This window comes from Pteronotus mesoamericanus, unplaced genomic scaffold, assembly GCF_021234165.1.
Source record: "Pteronotus mesoamericanus isolate MK-2021 breed Mesoamerican mustached bat unplaced genomic scaffold, CSHL_Meso_final scaffold_54, whole genome shotgun sequence".
Taxonomy (NCBI): Eukaryota; Metazoa; Chordata; class Mammalia; order Chiroptera; family Mormoopidae; genus Pteronotus; species Pteronotus mesoamericanus.
Window position 1 is genome coordinate 19,528,207 of NW_026555321.1, and position 21,384 is coordinate 19,549,590.

At 41.6% G+C, this 21,384-nt stretch overlaps 1 protein-coding gene across 1 annotated transcript in view; it reads left to right on the top strand.

Moving 5' to 3' along the window:
• NEK11 (NIMA related kinase 11) overlaps positions 1–21,384 on the top strand; it is a 220,042-nt gene that overhangs the window by 126,128 nt on the left and 72,530 nt on the right. The window contains exon 13 of the mRNA XM_054595611.1: positions 17,792–17,952. Within this exon, the coding sequence (XP_054451586.1) occupies positions 17,792–17,952 (161 nt within the window). The remainder of the gene's footprint in view (positions 1–17,791; positions 17,953–21,384) is intronic.

Consider the following 21,384-nt stretch of genomic DNA (forward strand, 5'->3'; position numbering starts at 1 on the left):
AAAGCACATGCCTGATAAGGGATTGATATCCAAGATATATGAAGAATACTTAAAACTCACTCAACAACAACAGAACAAAAAAATCCAATTAAAAAAATGAGGCAAAGGATTTGAATAGACATTTCTGTGAAAAAATATACAAGTAGTGTATAGCACATGAAAAGATGCTCAACATCACTAACCATTGGGAAAATGCAAATAAACATCACAACATACCACTTCACACCAGTTAAGATGGCTATTAAATTTAAAAAACAACAAAATAATAAGTCTTGATTAGTGTGGGGAAAAACTGGAACATTTGCACACTACTGGCAGGAAAATAAAATGGTATCGCTGCTATGGAAAACAGTATGGTGGTTCCTGAGAATTACCAATTATCCAGTAGTTACTCTTCTGAGTAAATACCCAAAAGAATTTAAAGCAATGACTCAAACGGGTATTCTTACACACATGTTCATAGGAGCATTATTCACAACACTCAAAAGGTGGCAACAACCCAAATATCCATCAATAGGTGAGTGGATAAACAAAATGTGGTGTAGACAAATATTACAACATGGGTGAACATTGAAGACCATGCTGAATGAAATAAGCCAGACACAAAAGGACAAAAATTGTATGATTCCATTTATGTGAGCTACCTAAGAAGTCAAACTCAGAGAGACAGAAAGTAGAGTGGCTGTTGCTAGAGGCTGGGAGAAGAGGAGAGTAGGGAGCTATTGTTTAAAAGCACAGAGTTTCCATTTGGGAAGATTGAAAAAGCCCCGGAGACGATGGTGGCGACAGCGGCACAACAGTGTGAACACACTTCATGCCTCTGACCACATTTAAAATGATAAGTTATATGTTATGTATGATTTATCACAATAAAAATATAGTTAAAGATAGAAAGATAATTTGGAATCAGGCTATGTAAGATCTTGAGAAGGTTTGCCTATGAAATAGGAAATTTTCTCACTAAAGGATGGGAAGCGGTTGGAAGGTTTTGACCTGAAGAACGGACACAGCGACCACCATTCGTAGGCCAGATAGGTGGAAAACATTTTATGCTGGTTACTTCTAGAACCGTGTAATGCCACAAGGAAGATGATACTGCTTCCATTTGATTAATATTTTTAACTTTGTATTTTGAAATCATTTTAGACTTATAGAAAAGTTACCCAAAAAAGTGCAATGAGTTTATACCCTTCACTGAGCTTCCCCTAATGTTAATACCTTACCTAACCAAAGTGCAATAATCAAAACCTAGAAAAGCAACACCCAATCAATACTATTAACTAAATACAAATCTTATTTCAGTTTTACCAGGTTTTTCCCCAATGTCCTTTTTCTGTTCTAAGGTCCAATCTGAGGTCCCAGGTTGTATATAGTTGTTGTGTCTCTTTAGTCCTTTCCTGTGACATTTCCTCGGTTTTTGTCTTGTCTTTCATGACCTTAACACTCTTAATGACTACATCTTACTTATTGTATAGCATATCTCTTAATGTGGGTTCATCTGATGCTTTCTCAAAATTAGACTGAGGTTACATATTCTGGGCAAGTGATGTGTCCTTCTCAGTGTGTCGTATCAGGTAGATAGAGTACATATGGTACATATGTTGATATGTACTCTTATTACTTTTTCGGGTTAACCTTGATCACTTGGATAAGGTGGTATCTTCCTTGCAGATGGTGGTGTCTCCCTTATAAACTTACAATGTTTTTTATTTTGTAATTGACAAATATCTTGGGGGAGGTAGTTTGAGAGTAGCCCCCAATTTTAGGTGAGATGACTAAGGTTCCGAGAGGTTAAATGGCTCACACAAAGTCCCACAGCTAGTAAGAGGCAAAGCCCAAATTTGACATTGGTTTTGCCTGACTCAGAAGTCCAAACGTTTCCTACTGCCTGTTTTAGGAAGTTGTTCTCAGCGATGATGTGCAAAAGAGCGGACAGCCCAGGGCAAGAGGGCCCAACTATTGAATAAACCTGACCTGACACTTTTCAAACTTTTTGGTCTCAGGACACCTTTACAGTCTTAAAAATTATTCAGGAAACTAAGAGTTTTTGTTTATGTGATTATAACTATAGCTATAGTCTGTGTCATGAAGTAAAACTGAGAATTTTCAAGTCATTGAAAAAGAGCATTAATGAACCTACTACATAACAATAAATAGCATATTATGTGAAAATTACTTTTTGTTTTATAAGTGATTATTTCTCTGCATAAAATTGAAATATACACCATTTTTCTATATCAACTTTCTGTTTATATATTCATATTATTACTAGACTTGGTTCCCTGACTAGATTAAAAAAATTATATTATTACTGTAGTATCTCAATATATTTAAATATTTGTTAGGACATATCTTTTGCTTTTATTTATTTGTTTATTAGTATTCTTTTTAGTTTTATTTTATTTTGTGGTAAGAACACTTAAGATTATATCTACCCTCTTACCAAATTTTTCAGTATACAATATAGTACGGTTGATTATAGGTGCAGTGTTATACAGCAGGTCTCTCAATCTCTTACTCATCTTAATGAACTACAACATTATGCCCATTGATTATTAACTCCTCGTGAGGCCCTCCCCCAGCCTTTAGAAACCACTATTTCATTCTTTGATTCTATGAATTTGAGTATTTTATACCTCATTTAAGTGGAATCATGCAGTATTTATCTCTGTGTGACTGGCTTATTTCATTTAGCATAATGTCCTCAAGGCTAATCCACACTGCATATTATGAAAATTATATTTTCCAAAATAAAAAAAAATACTGAGGAGAGTGTCATTGTTTTACATTTTTACAATTTTTAAAAACAATTGGCTTCATAGAAGGCAGTTGATTTCTCATATCGGCTTTGTGTTTGGGCCGTCGTGATACAACATGACATATACTGCCTGGAAAACTTCCCGGTACACTCATGAGAGAATGAAAATGAAAACAGCAAGTAACATCCTAGCATTGTTACAGAAGTAGTTTAGGTTTGGACTCCCCTGAAAAGCACCCAGGGACGCTCAGGGGTCCCTGGACCACTCTTTGAGAATTGTTATAGGCATGAAATGAGACACTGCAAGAACTAGCATTAAATATCCCTGGATATCATGAATAATTTCTCCATTCGCACTGCCCCGTTAAACAATTTTTAATAAACTAGAAAAAAGGATAATGAAGCAGCAGGAATTCCTTTCATGAATAGGGTGCTCTACAGTAAAAGCCCTACTCTATTTGAATTTTATGGATGTGAAGTCATTAATAAGCAGAAATAATGTTGCCTGTGTTATTGTAATGATCATAAAAATCTGCAGTCTTACTAGATGATGCACTTTTATGCTTTGATATCATTTTATGTGCTAAGTAGGTGGATGCAAGGTCTTGAAATTGAGGGGCTTCCTGTGGGGATAATTGTGTGGTGAAGTGCATTCATTTACTTATATATTTCCCCCCAAAGAGTTTGGGAGTTTCTAAATCAATCACCCAAAAGCCTGGCTCCAGCGCTCGCCAGGCGCAGCAGTTGTTCATCACTGAGGAATCTCAAAGAAGATGCAAATTGCCTGGTAAGTTATTTTGTGATACTCTTCAACTTTTCAGAAAAATAGTCCTTGGAGAGCTGTAGCATCAGCAAATGTAATCAACTCTTTAGAGCAGGTTGACTTTCAGCTCTTATCACCATGGAAATGAAACCTTCAGACACAGGGAGGTATGGTGAGAGCAAAATGCTTTTTCCCTGGTGGCATGGGATTTCAGAGAAGATCTTTAGATGGATTGTTCTTTGCAAACACTGGTAAATTACACATATAGTTCTCTCTATTTCAGTTTCTCTAGTTATATTCTTCAATGAATATATCCCCATTTTCTTTAACTTTCTTTTGAGAAGATATAAAATTATCTTTGGTTGAATGGCCTGAGAAAAATTAGGTTCATTTGACAGAGGCACATAATGTACTGATAGAATAAACACAATGTTAGTTTTCTAAGTGAGTACACAGTAAAAGCACTGATGGGCCCAGATTTACATTTCTATATATGCACTTCTTCCATTGTCAAGATTTATTAGATTCTATTAATTTTCCAGAGGGCTTTTCAATGGGATCTTATTAAGTCAGAGCCTTCCCTTCCCTTCCCTTCCCATAGTTTAAAATAATTATTTTGATTTCTGTTGAGTGAAGCAACAGAGTACTTACACATTTGCATTGTTAAATTTTTTATAAAGTTATCTTTTCTCTAGTAAAATATTTTGGCAATAATTATCAGACCATTTAAACTGTGAGTTTTACTTATTTTTTTAAAGTTATATTGTATTGATTATACTATTAAAATTGTCCTAATTTTTCCCCCTTACCTCCCTCTACCCAGTACCACCCCTTCCCTCAGGCAGTCCCCACACCATTGTTCATGTCCATGGATCATGCGTATAAGTTCATTGGCTACTCCATTTCCTATATTGTACTTTACATCCCCATGGCTGTTCCATAACTACCAATTTGTACTTCTTAATCCCCTCACCTCTTCACCCATTCCCCTATGCCGCCTCCTATCTGGCATACATCAAAATGCTCTCTGTATCCATAACTCTGTCTCCGTTCTTCTTGTTTGTTTAGTTTGTTTTTTAGATTCAGTTTTTAATAGATATGTATTTATTGCCATTTTATTGTTCATAGTTTTTATCTTCTTTTTCTTAAGTCCCTTTAACATTTCATGTAATAATGGTTTGGTGATGATGAACCCCTTTGGGTTTTTTTCTGTTTGTTTGTTGGGTTTTTTTGTTTGTTTGGTTTGGTTTGGTTTGGTCTGGGAAGCTCTTTACCTGCCCTTCAATTCTAAGTGATAGCTTTACTGGCTGCAGCAATCTTGGCTGTAGGTCCCTATTATTCACGACTTTGAATATTTTTTTGCCAGTCCCTTCTAGCCTATGAAGTTTCTTTTGAGAAATAAGCTGACAGTCTTATGGGGACTCCCCTGTAGGAAACTGTCTGCCTCTTGCTACTTTTAAGATTTTATTTTTTAACCTTTAGCATTTTAATCATGATGTGTCTTGGGTGGGCCTCTTTGCATCCATCTTGTTTTGGACTCTGTGCCCCCTGGACTTGCATGTCTATTTTCTTCACCAAATTAGGGAAGTTTTCTTTCACTATTTTTTCAAATAGATTTCCAATTCTTGTTCTTTTTCTTCTCCGTCTGGCACCCCTATGAGGTGAATGTTGGACTTCATGAAGTTGTCCCAGAGTCTGCTTATACTATCTCATTTTTTTTTTGGATTCTTTTTTCTTCTTCTTGTTCTGATTGGTTGTTTTTTGCTTCCTTATGCTCCAAATCATTGATTTGATTCTTGGCTTCATTCACTCTACTGTTGTTTCCCTGTAAATTGTTCTTTATTTCAATTAGTGAATTCTTTGTTTCTGACTGGATCTTTTTTATGACACTGAGGTCCTCACTAAGTTCCTTGAGCATCCGTATAACCAGTGTTTTGATCTCTGCATCTAGGAGCTTCCTTATCTCCATTTCGTTTAGTTCTTTTTTCTGCAGTTTTGGTCTCTTCTTTCATTTGGGCCATGTTTCTTTGTCTCCTCATTTTGGCAGCCTCCCTATGTTTGTGTTTTATAAATTAGTAGAGCCACTGTGACCCCCTGTTTTTGTAGCATGGCCTAATGTAGTAGGTGTCATGTAGGATACAGTGGTACAGCCTCCCCTATCACCCAAGATGGATACTTGAGGTGTGCCCTTTGTGTGGGCTGAGTACACCCTCCTCTTGTAGTTGATACCTGATTGATGTTGGCAAGTCAATGGGAGAGTTTATCTAGGCCATTCAGCTGCAAGGACTGGCTGTGACCACTGACCACCAACCTCTGCCCTCCATGGAGGATCAGCTCTGCAGGGGCAGCGTGGTGGTGCTCCAACATGGTCTGTAGCTGTTCTCTGTGTGTGCAGACTCTGGAGTTTTCCTGGTGGTGCAGCCCAAGGTCTGCCCCCACCTGTGTTTTGCCCAGGGCCACCTTGTCTGGGCTATAAAGCAATCTGAGATGATTGCTTACTTGTTCTTGGCCTGGAGATTCCCAGGCGAAGCCAAGCTGTGAATCTAGGCTGGCTGCTGCTCATGCTGGGCGTGGGGCCACTTAGCAAGAGGTATGGGGTCTGGGAGCTCACTGAGGTCAGCTGTTGCTTGTTTGAGAGGATTCAAGAAGTTGTGAAGCATGAGCCAAGACCAGCCATTCATATGGAGAAGTCTCTATTAACAGCTTGGGTGGTCACATAAGTTGGGTAGGACAGAGTCTCAGGGGATCTATAGGACAGGGCAAACAGTGTTAGTGAGGTTGATGGAGTCTCAGATGTAGCACCCACCTGCCAGCTCTGTGGCACTTGGCAGGGAGGATTCAGAAAAGGAACAATGGCCTCTGTCTGACTTTCCGTGTGGGAAAAAATTGTCCCTCAGCTCTCACCTTGGTGCCAGACACTTCAGTTCCTCCCTGTATGGCCCTGGTGCCTTTCAAGCTGCTACCCTAGTGCTGGAGCTCAGAGGGAGTAAGTCTGAGTAAGTTCATGTGTGGGTTTTTTAAGCAGCAGTGCTTGGGACACCAGAAGTTTTTTCTACCTACTCATTTCCTGCTGGTTTTTGAAGCCAGAAGTTATGAGAGCTTATCTTCCTGGCCCTGGAACCCTGGGCTGCGGGGCCTGGTGTGGGGCTGGGACTCTGCTCCTGAGATATTCCTCTGAATTTTTATCCACCACATGTGGATGTGAGATCAGCCTTTTCTGTGTCTGCACCACACCTGCCAGTCTGGGCAGATGTGGTTTCTTTAATTCTGTAGTTGTCAGACTTCCATTCAACTCAGTTTCTGACAGTTCTGAGTGATGGTTGTTCTATAATTTAGTTGTCATTTTGATGTGGTTGTGCAAGGAGGCAAGCTGTGTTTACCTGTGCTGCCATCTTGACCAGTAGTCCCCGAATTTTGCTTGTTCTAAGTTGAGCTTTACAACAGACAGTGTTGAGACTTGGAAAAGTTAGGGAACATGTCTGATGTCATATAGCAGTGTGGGAAGGATGGACCGAACCTCAGGTGTTCTCACTCTGCATCTCTTAATTTCTCCCTGTACTATGAAGGCTCCTTGCTTTATATTTACCATATAAAAGGCAAAGTTGTGGAGACACATCCAACTGCGTGATCCTAGATAGGAAGAAAATTTCTTAGATAGATAAAAGAGGAAAATATGTTTTTTACTTTATAAAGGGTTGTGGTTTCACATTGGTGAGCTTAGAATGTCTCAGGGCCAGCAAGCATCTTCTGGCAGCTTCCTGACTCCCTTTGGCTGTTTACTTAACAGAGAGGTGCTGCCAATGGGAAACAAATGTTTTCCAGGAGAGTGGAGGTTGAAAAGAGAAATTATAACTCTAGGACTTCATCAGAAGGAAATCCCACATGGCTCACAAGGTGTTCTCTCTGCCAACAAATTGCTAAATGAGTTGTGATACACTCCTGCCTGTGTTAATGAGGAAATACAGCCCGAGAAGAATAAGAGAGAAGGTAGAGGCTTCATTTTTATGGCAATTTAAATTCTCCAGCTTTGTTAGAGTCTAGTTGTCATCTCACTTCTTATCAAATACTTGGTGGCCAGGAACAGAATGCAGTGGTCTAGTCTCTTGCTGCTCAAAGTGTGGTTTGCGGACCAGCAGCATTGCCGTCATGTCAAGCATGTCAGAAATGCAGACGGTCAGCCCCACTCCACTCCACCCTGCCAGGCAGAATCTGCATTTCATCAAGGTCCGCAGCTGATTCATATACACGCTGGTTTAGTCCATTCCTCTGTGTCACACATTTGCAAGCTTTACAGTGGGAAGGCAACCAGAAATCTGTTTTTAGGCTGGTAAGTTATTAACATCCCCATTTTACAGATGAGACACCTAAAACCCAGGGAACTTATGCTAGTTGCCTAAACTCACAGAATTCAAGGTCTTCTGCTACCAAACACAAAGCATCCAGCTATTGCACCAGCTCTTTCAGGGTCTTTGTTCAGTCTCCCTCTAGTTCCTTGAGAGAATGGATTTCCTGCCTGGTATTTATTTCTCTGATTCTGGTGGAAAAAAGACAAACTTTACCTACCATTTTTGGCTTTTGCTCTCCAAACCAGAACAAACAATTCAGAGAAATATTATCATTTTGCCTAAGGAAGAATCGTCTTGACACATAGGATAAAAGCACCAACTCCAGAACTCAAGGGGAATCTATTTCTGAATGGATCACAGAACTTGTTTCGGGGGTGTTTGTGTGGGAGGAGAGCCTTTGGTGTATCTAAAGAAAAACTCACAGCAGAACCTGCTGTCCTATATATTAAAAAGTCACTGTACTGCACCTAATTCAACCTTCCACACAGATAGGGTCATGAATATACATTTTGTTCAAGGAAATTATTTCTTTTCACGACAGTGTGATCCTGGAGGCTAAGCTAATCCATGGCTTATTTTAGTTTTGGTTTTGAGGGTTTAGTTTTGAAAAGGTCATGGTGCTTGTACTACCTATAGCTTATTGTGTGAGAAAAGAAAGCATCAAAAAAATACAAAACCAAGCACCTGCTGTACCACCACCGCCAAGTCTGCAAACATATGGTTAGTATCTGAGGTTTAGTCCTACCTGCACTTAGTAGTGTCAGTACTAAGTGGACATGAGCCCTGCACTCTGCCATGAGAAACATTTTCTCCTGTGAGGACCTGGGACCTCCATGAGCTGCCTTTCTCTGAGGTGAGGAGTGGGAGCTAGGCATCTGCTAGCGCTCTACCTGCAGACGCTGTGTCAAGGAAGTGGGAAAAGGCAGCTCACGGATGACAAGGGGCTCTGGGGGACACGCAGAGGATGCCCAAGGCTAGGGTGGAGTTAAGTCGCTGCCTCTCCCTTGCTCAGTCCAGGACTGGGAGAGCGGGAGGGACTCCGAGGGTCTGTGGTTCCACCTTCTCTTTCAAAGAGTGGGGATCCGTGGTGGCGGAGGGTGTGCTGGCCAGGGAGGAACTAGGGGGCAGAAAAGTGAAGTGACCCGCATCCCAGGACTTCAGACAAAATCTAGCCAAATTCAAATTGCAGGCTGCCACCCGGTGGGCCTAGATATATGAAGGATGGACAATCTATAAAAGTGCTGTCCAAGGGGACTTTCTGTGATGATGAAATGTTCTATGATCTTGTTACAGGTGGCTTTCAAGCACTTGAAATGTGGTTAGTGTGACTGAGTAACTGAATTTGTCACTTTATTTCCTTTTAATTAATTGTCATTTAAGTAGCCACATGTGTCTAGTGGCTACCATATTGGACAAGACAATTCTAGAAGGAGAATTTTGAAGGAATGAAATTGGAAAGTAAGAGTGAATTCAGGGGGAAATGGAGAGCATCCAGGTAACAAAAGCCAAGTTCCTCATCTAGAGAACCATCTAGAAAGCCTCAGAAAAATAAAGCTGCCTGAACCCAGCCCAAGGCCACCCAGTCCGAATCCCTTTTGGTGCACTCCCTTAACAGAGCCATTGTATTCACTGGCAGGAGGCAGATCTGAAAAGTGGCCAGATGATAAAAGCCCTTGGCCACTAAGCAGAAGATTTCCTACTGTGTTATTGGCAGTGGGGAGCCACTGACGGGGGAGAGTAACATGGTGAGTGCTGTAGGCAAGATTGTGACAACGTGTGTAAGATGTGGTGGAGGCGGAAGAAGGGAGGTGATTACAAGAGCTGAGTGTTTAAAGATATATGGACCACACATTTCTCCCTCAGAGTAGGAGTGGGTTGATTTCACTGGGGGCTGTCCATATTTTTCCCTGGACTGAACATTGGTTCAAAATGTTCCTTAGCTAATACGTGTCTGCAAGCCTCCAGCCCCACTGAATGTTACGGTGATTGAAAATTCCAGTCATTTCCCACGGAGCTCTTTGTAATGAAATAGAGAGGCAGCAGCCATTTGGAATGTGGAGTAGGGGCGATGGTATCCATAAAAGGGGATGACTCATAACGGGAAGTCATCACTGTTGTTCTTAGAGGTTGTCCTTCTCCCTCTATGACTTCTGAGCTCCAACGAGCACGCTTAATGATTGCCGATGGGAAATTGGACACCATGAGAACTGTATTCTAGGCCCAGCCGATGACTCACTGCGCAACTCTGATACACCATTTCATGGTTCACAGTGGGGGAGAGGTGGCTTTTCAACATTGAAAAGAAAAGGTACAATCCAATACATGCTGAAGTTTAGAAATTGACAAAATGCCTTTTCCAAACCAACAAAGTTTTAGTCAATCCTTTTCTTCTAATAATTCAGGGGAAGAGATGTTCAGAGGTGAGACTGAATGCCTTTATTAGTGCCCAGGAGAATGGAAGGCTGGTGTTTTAGGAACAATGTTTATCTGTTTGGTGGAATTCAGCAATCTTGCTGAAGGACAGGTGGCCTCGTGCCAAAGATTGTTTTCTCTAGTTCTCCTGTTGGCCCTTTACGTATAAATGCTGCTTTTACATCTCAGTAGTGGTGTAACCCAGCTGTCAGCTTGGATCCCCCTGTCCCTGGAAGATTTGGGAAGCTTTGCTCAAACTGCAGCTTGTGTAGAGCTTTCTCTGTAATTGCCACTGCAGGCTTCCCTCTGCCTCTACCTCATGTACAGAGGCCAGTGGCCTCCATTTGGCACGTACTGGTTCAGGCAGTAAGCCCAGCTTTTTGACCTAAACCAAGTGTTTGGTGAGCGTGGCATCTCACAGAGCATATGACCTTCCACCAGCCCGCTGGCCTTGATCCCTCCCACTCTCCTTCCTGACCCTTTTTCTAGAGTAAGGCCAAAGCTCTCCTCATGTCTCTGGCAGGATAGATCATACTTTCATCCTCTGGATTTTTGTCAGGTCCTTTTCTAAGTTATTAGAGTTGGTATGAGAACTATTAAGAAAACTGACATTTTCTACCTGCTCAAGTACTGATAGTGGTCATTTATTGAGCACCTGCTATGTGCCGGACACTGCTCAATGAGCATGGTAAGATTTTGAATAGGGCCAGTAGACTAGACCTCAAGAGATAAAAATTTAGCTGTCTGAGATACAATTGATATCTGACAAATGACTCACATTTCATACCCACAGGTGCAGGGTCTATTGTTTTCTAAAAATTCCGAGGATTAAACTTGTAACATAAAAGAATGTGACCTTGCTGGCATGTGACTTTAGGGAGTGTTTACATACAGCATAGTGCCACTTATCTTTTATAAAATGTTATAGCTATGAATATTATTATTATTATTATTATACCCCCAAGTCTTTGCTTGGGTTTTCAGAAGCACTGCCTGAGAAGGTTATCCTGTTGTCTGTGTTACTGAGGGGTCTCGGGGGTAGTCAGGGCAGGTTAGGACAGGGCACTGGAAGGGGCTGAGCAAGGATGTGACCTCAGCTGGAGACTAGCCCGTCCCTGATCCCACAAGGAGCTCTGGGGCGTGAGTGACACCCGAATTGGTTCCACCTTGAGTCAGTCAGTCATTTGCCAGTGCTGTCCCGGGGAGAGGGGGGGTGACACATAACCTCTTGAATAAGGACATTCTTTGATCCGAGAGCAATTGTGTGGAAAAGGAGGCATCTGTGCCTTGTTAGCATTTCTGGGCTACACTGTATTCCCCCAACATTTGTTTGTTGAAGCCCTAACCCTCAGTACTTCAGAATGTGACTGTATTGGGAGACAGGGCCTTTAAAGGGGTGATTAAGTTAGGATGAGGCTATTTGGAGGGGCCTAATCCAGACTGACTGAGAAGAGGAGATGAAGACACAGAAAGAGTCCTGGGCGCCAGCGCAGAGAGGGTCAGCCCCTTGCAAGCCAAGGAGAAGCCGAAACTGTCAACACCTTGATCTTGGATTTCCAGCCTCCAGACTATGACAAAATAAATTTCTGTTGTTTAAGCTGGCCAGTCTGTGACATTTTGTTGTGGCAGCTCTAGCTGACTAACACAGCAGCAAACAATCACAGCCCCTGGAGTGTGTCTGGCAAAGAAGTTTCGGTGGGACATCAATATTCACTATACCCACTTACAAATGAGAAAACAGGGACCAGAGAAATGAAGTAGCAGGCCCAAGGCCACATAGCCAGTAAGCAACAGAGGCGACGCATGAACCTTGGTCTGACCCTATACTCATCCTCCTAATCACTACTCTATATCACCCCTCCTGGAGGCAGGCGGTCTTTCTCAGAAAGAACAGACATCACTAGTTAACTTGGGCTTCAATTTCTGTGATTTGTATCCTAATTTGTCCCCAACTTACACAAGATGAAGCCCCATGGGGAGACTAAGGCAGCTCAGCATAGTGTCTACATCTAAGTACCTTCTGAAGGCATTGCCTTTAACCCTGTTATCTTGACAATATTATAGCATATTAATCACAGGTTTTCTCTACATATAAGATGATGATGTTGGCTGGTGTGGCTCAGTGGATTGAGCACTGGCCTGTGAACTGGCAGGTTGCAGGTTTGATTCCCGGTCAGGGCACATGCCTGGGTTTTGGGCCAGGACCCCGGTTGGGGGCGTGCAAGACACAGTTGATTGATGTTTCTCTCCCTTTCTTTCTCTTTCCTTGGCCCTCTCTCTAAAAATAAAGACATAAAATCTTTTAAAAAATGAATTAGGGCAATTTTTCACACCCACAAATGCCATTTTTAGGAAAATAAGAAATTCTGAGACCTGCTTTGTCAGTGTAATAGAAACCATTGTCATTCTGAGCTCCGTCACTCCCAGTTTGTAATGGTAGAGAGAACATGGTCTTTGGAAAGGCCACATCAAGATCTAACAATGATTGTTCTTATGATAACCTTTGTTCTTATGATAGCCTTTATTCAGTGTAATAAAGCCATTGACCTTCAGAAAAGTAGGAAAGAAAGGAAAACCGAGAAGGCTGTCTCAGATCGCCAACTCATCCCCAGCCTGCCCCACCACAGCTAAAATAAAGAGCATCCTATCTTCGTGAAGAGACTCTTCCCCGATAGGGTGAATATAGTGAGAACCACTTTTAAAGGTGTCTTGTGAGTATTGTTAACTTCCTGGAACAAGGGTCATAATAGTGCGAGTAAGTCTGTTGGGTTTCCCAAATCACAAGTCACTTGGCCATCACGCTCAGCAAGCACTCATCAATTCTAGCACTTTTATTAGATATGTGAAGAGATGCAGGGTATCTTTCAGCAGGAGCAGAGTCCGGGGCTCCTGGTGACCCTCGCAGCCCAGCCTGAGCACCTCCGAAGTAGAGGGCAGTTACAGCTGGCCTGAGTCTGGGTGAGGCCCCCTGGCATCCAGCATTCCCGGCTCCCTGCAGGCAGTGGACCAGGGTGACTGAAGCTCAGATTTTCTGAAGTCTGTCCCTGATCTAACATCTTTCAGAGTCAAGGGGACGATAATCAGATCTTTTATCTATGACATGGTTTTACCAGCAAAGATGAACATTTCTGGCTAATCATAAAATAGCACTAATTCAGTGGGAAAAAGATAGAAGTCAGGTAATTTACATTCCTGTCTAGTGCCCACCATACATGCAGCGATGTGCCCTTTGGTTGGTTCTTTCTGAGCCTCTTTCATTATGTGAAAAATGAGATAAAAATGTTTTTCCTGGTCCATCTTGAATAGTTGTCACAATGATCAAATGGAATAATGACTATGGATATGCTTTTATAAACTGTAAAGTGTTGTAACTTTGGGCCACTTACTTAGAGCTTTGCTCATCCCCATCAGTATAATGGGAATAGTCCTTTATAACTCCATAGAGATTGTGAGTGGTTGAGACAACTAATAGCACAATTAAAGCTCTTCTAAAGTAAAGTTTATTTGTTTTTTTTATTGTCCAATATACAAAGGTTGTAAGATGTAGACATATTACATAGTCTTATATATTTTAATATAGTGCTTCTATATAGCATGTGACGGTACTTTTATTTGAACCAGTCACGGCCTACAGCAGTGGTTTTCAGAGCGGTGGCCCCGGGACCAGCAGCACAAACACCCCCTCGGAAATTGTTAGAAATGTGCATTTCCAGACCTGCTGAATCCGCAGATTTGACTTTTAACAAGCCTGGTAGGTGATCCCGATGCTCACTTAAGTCTTATGGGGAGAGATTTATTTGGGTCTTAACTGAAGGGTGTGACAAAGAGCACCCTTTTCCCCAAACAGGGTGATTGCTTCTCTTTTTCTCTGGCACGGATTTGCAATCACTGTGTCCAGGCTCAGGCAGCCATTACTGGGTTATTTCATGAGTACGCTCCGTCCCTGCCCGCCCAGCGCAGCGGAGAGATGGGGAATGCCGTTCCTGTGCATCTGTTAGGAGGCTGACTTCTGGGTGCGAGGAAATTAAAGCTATTCGTCACAGACCGTTTTCCCCTCAGTGGCAGGAGAAATGAGCCTTCATCTAAAAAGGCTTCCTATCGGACCCACGTACAAAAATCATACAGCTTGATGAACGCAGTTGGAGCACAGTTACATTTCTTTTGACTTTTCCCTTTGAAAATGAGCCTGTTTCTGAGCTGCACCAAGTTAATGGTGCTTAAGAAAAACGGAAGGTGGATTCATTGCAGTCTGTTCGTGACTTGGGCGTGTGTGGTAGAACGGCGCTCTCCTCCCTCTCCTTTCTGGGAGGGGGTCCTTGGTAAGAGGAGGAAGGGACCCTGACTGTGCACCTGGAGCCACGCTGTGAGAGGAGAGGTGTGCTGTGGAGCAAGAGAAAGGTTTGTCTGTGTGGTAGAGTTAGTTGTATGGTCTGGTCCACCGCCTGCGCTGTCAAGAGGCTTTCTTGGAACACAGCCACGCTCATTTGTTTAATCTATTGTCTGTGGGTTCTTTCAGACTGCAAAGAGTTGAGTAGTTGTAACAGGGCCTGTGTAACCTGCAAACCTAAAATTTTTACTCTCCAGCCCTTCACAGAACAAGTCTGTGAATCCCTATAGTACAGCTGGGCTGCCTGGAGGGGGCCTGGATGGAGCCAGTGGGCAGGAAGGGCAGTGGCGGAACAGAGTGGGGAACCACCCAAGGGGCCCCCTGGAGCCAGCAGAAGGGAGGCGGAGGAAGGAGGGCTTCCTTATTGCCCATTTGAGCTGGGTATTCTATGGAATTTGAGAAGTCATTCTATTTAAAATATATTTTAAAAATTCAGACTTGATATATATTTATGATTTTCTGATATTTATGTTGTTTCCTGGTGTTGAACATTTCAGGCACAGTGCAAAGTTTTATGTTAAATGTTAGTAACATTTATCGGGTACCTACCATGTGCAGAGCACTTTGCATCCATTATACTCTTTAATGTTCACAATAATTCTGTGACAAAGGTACTATCATCCCCATTTTACAGATGAGAAGACTGAAGTGCAGGAAGTTTAAATAATGCCTAATGTTTTGGAACTAATGGTAGAGGCTTGATTTAAATGCTGGTCTATCTCTATCTCTATATCTCTGATGCCAAAGCCAGCATTATAAATTAGTGTTTTTCAAAATATGGAGTGAGAAATCAATTTAGCAAGTTGCAACTGGCATTTAAAAACAAATCGATAGCAAAATATCAACGTTTCAGATATAGTAAGGGTAAATCTTGATACATGAAAGTTTGTTTCAACTGTAAAAATATTTACATACAATACACAAATATAGGCACATTTCTGTGTGCTGGGCAACAATGTAAATGATATTCATACTGTATCGTAGTCAGGTTTGAAGGCAGATATTCTTACTTGAAGGTGGGGAGATGAATAGAGAGAAAGAAGGAGAGCAAGAGAAAGAGAATATGAATGAGTAAATGAATGAGTAACTGTCTCAAATACAGGGAGGGAATGGATGACTCCCTGAAAGAGACACAGAAATTCAAGGAGAGGCGGAGGGGAAGGAAGAGAGGTAGGAAGTCATATGTCTTTGCCTGCCATCCCATTCAGTGAACAGGTATCCCTACTTGAGGTAAAAACTGAAGACCTCAACAGCAGAAGGGAGATCTTGGTAGATTTTATTTTTCTTTCTTTTTTTTCTTTAAATTACATTTATTTATTTTTAGCAAGGTAAAGGGAGGGAGAAAGAGAGGGAGAGAAACATCAATGTGTGGTTGCCTCTTGAGCACCCTGGGCTGGGGACCTGGCCCGCAACCCAGGCATGTGCCCTGACTGGGAATCAAACAAGTGACGCTTTGGTTCACAGGCCTGTACTCAATCCACGGAGCCACGCCAGCCAGGGCAGATTTTAGTTTTCATATACTTCTCTTGCTGTGATCTTCTTGTCTTTGTGAGTGTGAGTCAAATAAAGAATGTTATAAAACACTGCCCCAAATACAAACCATCTATTTCATCTGGTGCTTAACTTAAAATCAGTGATCTGAAGGGAAAACAGTCTGTGTTTGAGTTACTGAGAGAAATTATGAGATTCACAACATGCCCCTTTCTAAGGAATTGGCAAAGGCAGTTTTGAATATATGTGATTTTTGTCTTTTTAGCCAACTAGTTTTGATTCCACAGTACTGTCTCTTATGTTTTATAGGAAACTATAGATAGAAAAGATTTTAAAGTATTTTATTGTCAGGGAATTCTGCAGCTACTAGTATTTTACTTTCAAATGATTCAGGAATCAGTTAATTAAAAGTCTATTTTTTATTGATGTGGAAATTAAGTGATTAAATGAACATTTATGATAAATTTTCCTGTATACAGATGTATTTATAAGAATCACATCATTGAACCTTCATAGCTACACTGCTAGAGTATCTTTTTGTCGGTTTTACTGGAGAAATTGGAATGCAGCAAGTTCAATCCCTTGTCCAGGTTCTCATCGAAGATGTGGTAGACCTAGATTTAAACCTTGATTCTCTCATCCCAAATTTCATATTTTCCCATTAGACAAAAATTGGCAATAATGGGATGAAAGCAGTGCAGTGTGTTATAATTTAGAAGAATAATTTTATTTGTAAGTCAGTGTGTGGTGCAAGCCTAAAATTACCCACAGTTTTAATGTGCTATGGGGTCATTATGTAATTTCCCCCTCTCTCCAAAGATAGTTCTCTATTTCTGGGCCCCCATTAGCAAAGCAGAATTGATATCACTATGCTTTTTTATGATTCAGTCTTGGTCTTTCTTGGTTAAAGACCATTATAAGCACCAACTGTACTCTTATTGATAATACTATATCAAGTAACATAGGTAGCCTTTTCTTGGCTTCAGCTTAGTGGGTGATCTTTTCATCCTTTCTTTCTATTTTTAAATAAGTGCCCTGTATGCATGTGAATAAATAGGGCCCTAAAATAACTTTCATATCAAAAGCCTTCATAGCTTGTTAGGAAGAAAATCGTTAACATTTTCCTCAGCTTGCCAAAATGCCACTGCTGTATATCCTATCCATCTTGCCTGGTTTCACCAGAAGTATTTTCTTTAAAAAAAAAAAACAATTCCCAGGAAGAATACTGGCATTGTTCCACTACAGCTGCCTCCTCAAAACTATGTTGGGGTGCAATGGGATCCCGCAGCCCAGGCACCTTATCCTGCTGTTGCTCCTAAATGCCCTCGTTTGTACAGTAATGAGAGTCCATGTCTAAGGACGTTAAAACAAATCATTTCTTCCTGTTTATTGATTTTATTCTTCCATCTTAAAATGTGGTTGCAAATAGAGTCCTTTCCCTTACAGGTTTCATTTTGCTGAGGATTTATTACTTCCAAGTGGATACTTTCAGAAGCTAAGATTCAGCTCTACATTCTGTGGCAGCTTTGTCAATACAAACAGAATGTAGATCTTGGGGAAAACGCAGGGGATCCTAGCCTCATTATAATTTTAATGACTGGTGGGACATGAACGTTGTTTATTATTCGTTTCAGGGATCCCAGAAGACCCTGTTATAGCTGAGGAGTATTATGCTGATACGTTCGATTCCTGTTCTGAAGAGAGTGAGGAGGAGGAGGAAGAAACAGTGTTCTCGGGCCTGGAGGAAGAGGTCGAGGTTGAGGGACCGCAGCCTGATTACAGGGCAAGCCAACAGGTGCCTGGTGGGACTGCGGGGTACTGATCGGGCTGTGGCTTCCCAGAGAGAAGCAAGGAAGTTTTATAACCTGAAGTGGGGGAGGAGGGACTAGGATTTGTTGTAACAGCTCCATGTGATGTCTTGGATTCCAGGGTCCAGGGGCAGGCAGGGCCCCCGCGGAAGTCTGAGACTCTGTTCTGGGCCATGTTGATGAGGGAAGGGCTGCTTCCCCAGTACTTACTAGGGAGAAACACTCTACACTGTACGCGGAGGAGCACCTCATATATAGCTTTGAGTAAACCGTGCAAATCTCTCTTTATCAGAGAGAAGAGGATTTTTAAAAATATACTTTTCTGCCTGGTAATCAGATTTGTGATTCATGTCTCAATGCACAAATTAGTTCTGGGGATGAGGCTCAGAGATCCTGGGCTTAGGGTATGATCTTTCTGGCCGATTTTAGCCTCTGAGGGCCCATCCTGACATGCACCTCCCAGATCTCTGAGCATATGCCCCTTCCATAGACCTCTTTACAACAAGACGATGTCCCACATGGGCCTTAGGCCAAGAAACAGTCCTGGCATGTGATTTCTCTGTTGTGTGTCTGCAGGAGAGGGGAAGAGCAAGAGGTATGTGAGGAGAAAGCAGGTGACCATGGACAGTTCATGCTCAGACACTTTATTTTCTTCTCAGGCCATGATCTACTAACCTGTCCAGTCCTAAACTTCCATCAGGTACCAGACACATTTAATTAACTAGAAACCATTAAACTGGCAAAATAAAAGTCAGTCAAGGATCACCTGTGTTTAATGGAAGCTTAATTCAGGAGGATTCAGGAGGAGTGGAGAGAAGGTTGTATATAATCCATTCAACCATTTAATGAAGACTAAATAATATATCATAATATTGAATAAATAAAACAAATAAGAAATGTTCCTGGGTTCTATATAAGAAAAGGAGGGAGAGGCAGGAAGAAGGGAACTAATATGACATGGAAATTGTACTAAGCGGAGGATGGGGAGAAGGAAGAGAAAGAGAAAGAAAGGATGAGAGAGATTGAGACAAATACATGAGGAGAGAAACAAATAAATGAGAAAAATAGAGTCTGCTGATGGCTATTCAGATTGCCAAAATAAAAACACTTTCCTTATACCATTTCTGCACTTTTTCCAATGGACTCTACACCTCCTACCACAAATTAAAATACAATTTCCATTTGCTTCTGTGTCACTGTCCAAAACAACAGAGGCTAATGTCATTATAATAGTACAGAACCATCATTCGGTGCCTGTGGTTGCAAACAGATGATATGCAAAATATATACTCAGTTTTTGCTCAGAGCATCATGTAGTAAAATTTTACTCCTAATATTGTTACTTAAAAATGTTTTTTAATAAAATGAAACTGGCTCAGAAAACCACATGAAAATAATATATGCAAACACCACCCAGGTCAAGAAATAGACCTCTGCTGGTCATTTCAGAAGTCCCATTTTTGGCATACTTGTTAGAACACAGGGCTGGGAATCAAAAGGCCCATATGAGTCTAGCCTTCGTCATTTATTCAAGTCACTAAACTTCACTGTTCCTCGGCGCTCTAATCTGTAGAATGGGAGAATAGTGGTTCCTACTTCATAGAGTAGTTTTGAGGATTAAATGAAGTAATGTAATGTAGTTAGCATAGTGTCCCAAATTTAATAATGAAATTAATCATCAGATATTTACTGTTATAATGATGAAGTTACCCAGCCATCTTATGGTATTTTTATGATACTGCCAAAACTCTTTAATGTTAAAGTGAGATTTTTACAACTGTAGTAAAAAAAGAAGAAGAAGAAAAGCACATTCTTCTTATCTCTTAGGAGCAGAGATAAATATAGGGCAGCAATTTTGTTTTCTGAGCTGTGCATCTGTCACATGTGATGTGATAGATTGTGATTGATTTTAAATAAATCTGTTGGGACAAGATGTTAAGATCTCTCGCATACATGATGATAGTTTGTCTCACAAAATCCTCTTGGGCAGTTATTCTTATCCCTATTTTCCAAATGAGGAAACTGAATTTCTGAGAGAGAAGTGACTTGCCCATGGCCACACAGAGAGGGAAGGATCAGAACCATACTCAGCCCCAGGTCTGGCACATTCACAAGCCAATGCTTTTCTAGTGCAGGTCTGGCACATTCACACAATGCTCTTCTAGACCAGTGTATCTCCCTGGAATGTAAATCACAACTGAGTAATGTGTGTTAGAGACAGGTAATTACAACCCCATTTGTTTTTCCTAGTATGTAGATATAACTTCCCTCCTCAAAGTTGGTGGCTGTGGGGCTGTGATGAGGTTGACCCTTTCTTTTGTTAGGTTATTTTATTAGCAACACACTAATTTGAGTTACAAAACTGTGCTAAGACCCAGTCGCTGTTGGCTTTGTGAATTGAATGAAACCTGTAACCCTCTCTGGGGTTCTCCTCCCCTCGCCTCCGTCTTGCCTTGACCCTGCACATGCGAGGGTCTACTTAGGTGATCATCACACTCACGGCTTTTATGTGAGTATTTGGATCGAAGTTGACTCCCTTTCCTTTGGGTGGGCCCAAAGCCTCATAGTTTTCTGTTTTGATGGAAGAAGCACTTCCAAGAAGAAAAACAGCCAGGGGCTTCATTGGGATTGATTGCCAAGTCCCTTGTGCCACCTATGACAATCTTTTCAGCAGCAGAGTCTCCAAAGCAGTTTTATTAAGTACCTAATTGCTGTGGATTGTCAGTTGCTTTTTTGCTGCAATAAGCAGAGCATCAAAAACACCTTTATCACAGCCATTATATTATCGTTGATAGCCTTTCCTATGAAGTCCGTGGTCACTGAATTGGAACCAGCCACTTAGATCTCATGGAGTTTATGACTGTCATCATAACAGGGTTCTCACCAGTAGTTATGGGACCTCTCACTGAAAAGCGTTTCCTGTGCTCCAATGGCCATGTTTTAGGCCTGCAGACTGACGGCTGTTTTCGCAGACACTTCCGTCTTCCCCTTACGGCTTTGACCATCCTTTCCCCGCTCCGGATCTAATCAGTGTCCCGTGTGCATCAGTAACAGACATACTAGCTGGGCCACAATGACTTGACACAAAACTCCCTCAGGAAAGGCTGTGTTTAATGATCGTGGCTTTTATTGATGCTTGTTTTAAGACTGTTAGGACCCGGGTGTTTGTTCTTGCTAAGATGAGGGGCTGTGACGCCCATTTTCCCTGCTAATCCTGATGTTTTCAATGTTTTGCCTAAATCCTCCAGTGGTTTCGAAATTCTTTCTGCACAGCGAAGTATTAGAAAAAGCAGGAATGCTTCCCCCCCCTCCCCTTTTCTGCTAGGAATGGCGTCGAAGGCAGAGAAACGGACAGGCTGGGCAAGGCCTCAGGGTCTACTGAGGACTCTTGAATCAGATTGTTTGGAGAGTAGGTACTT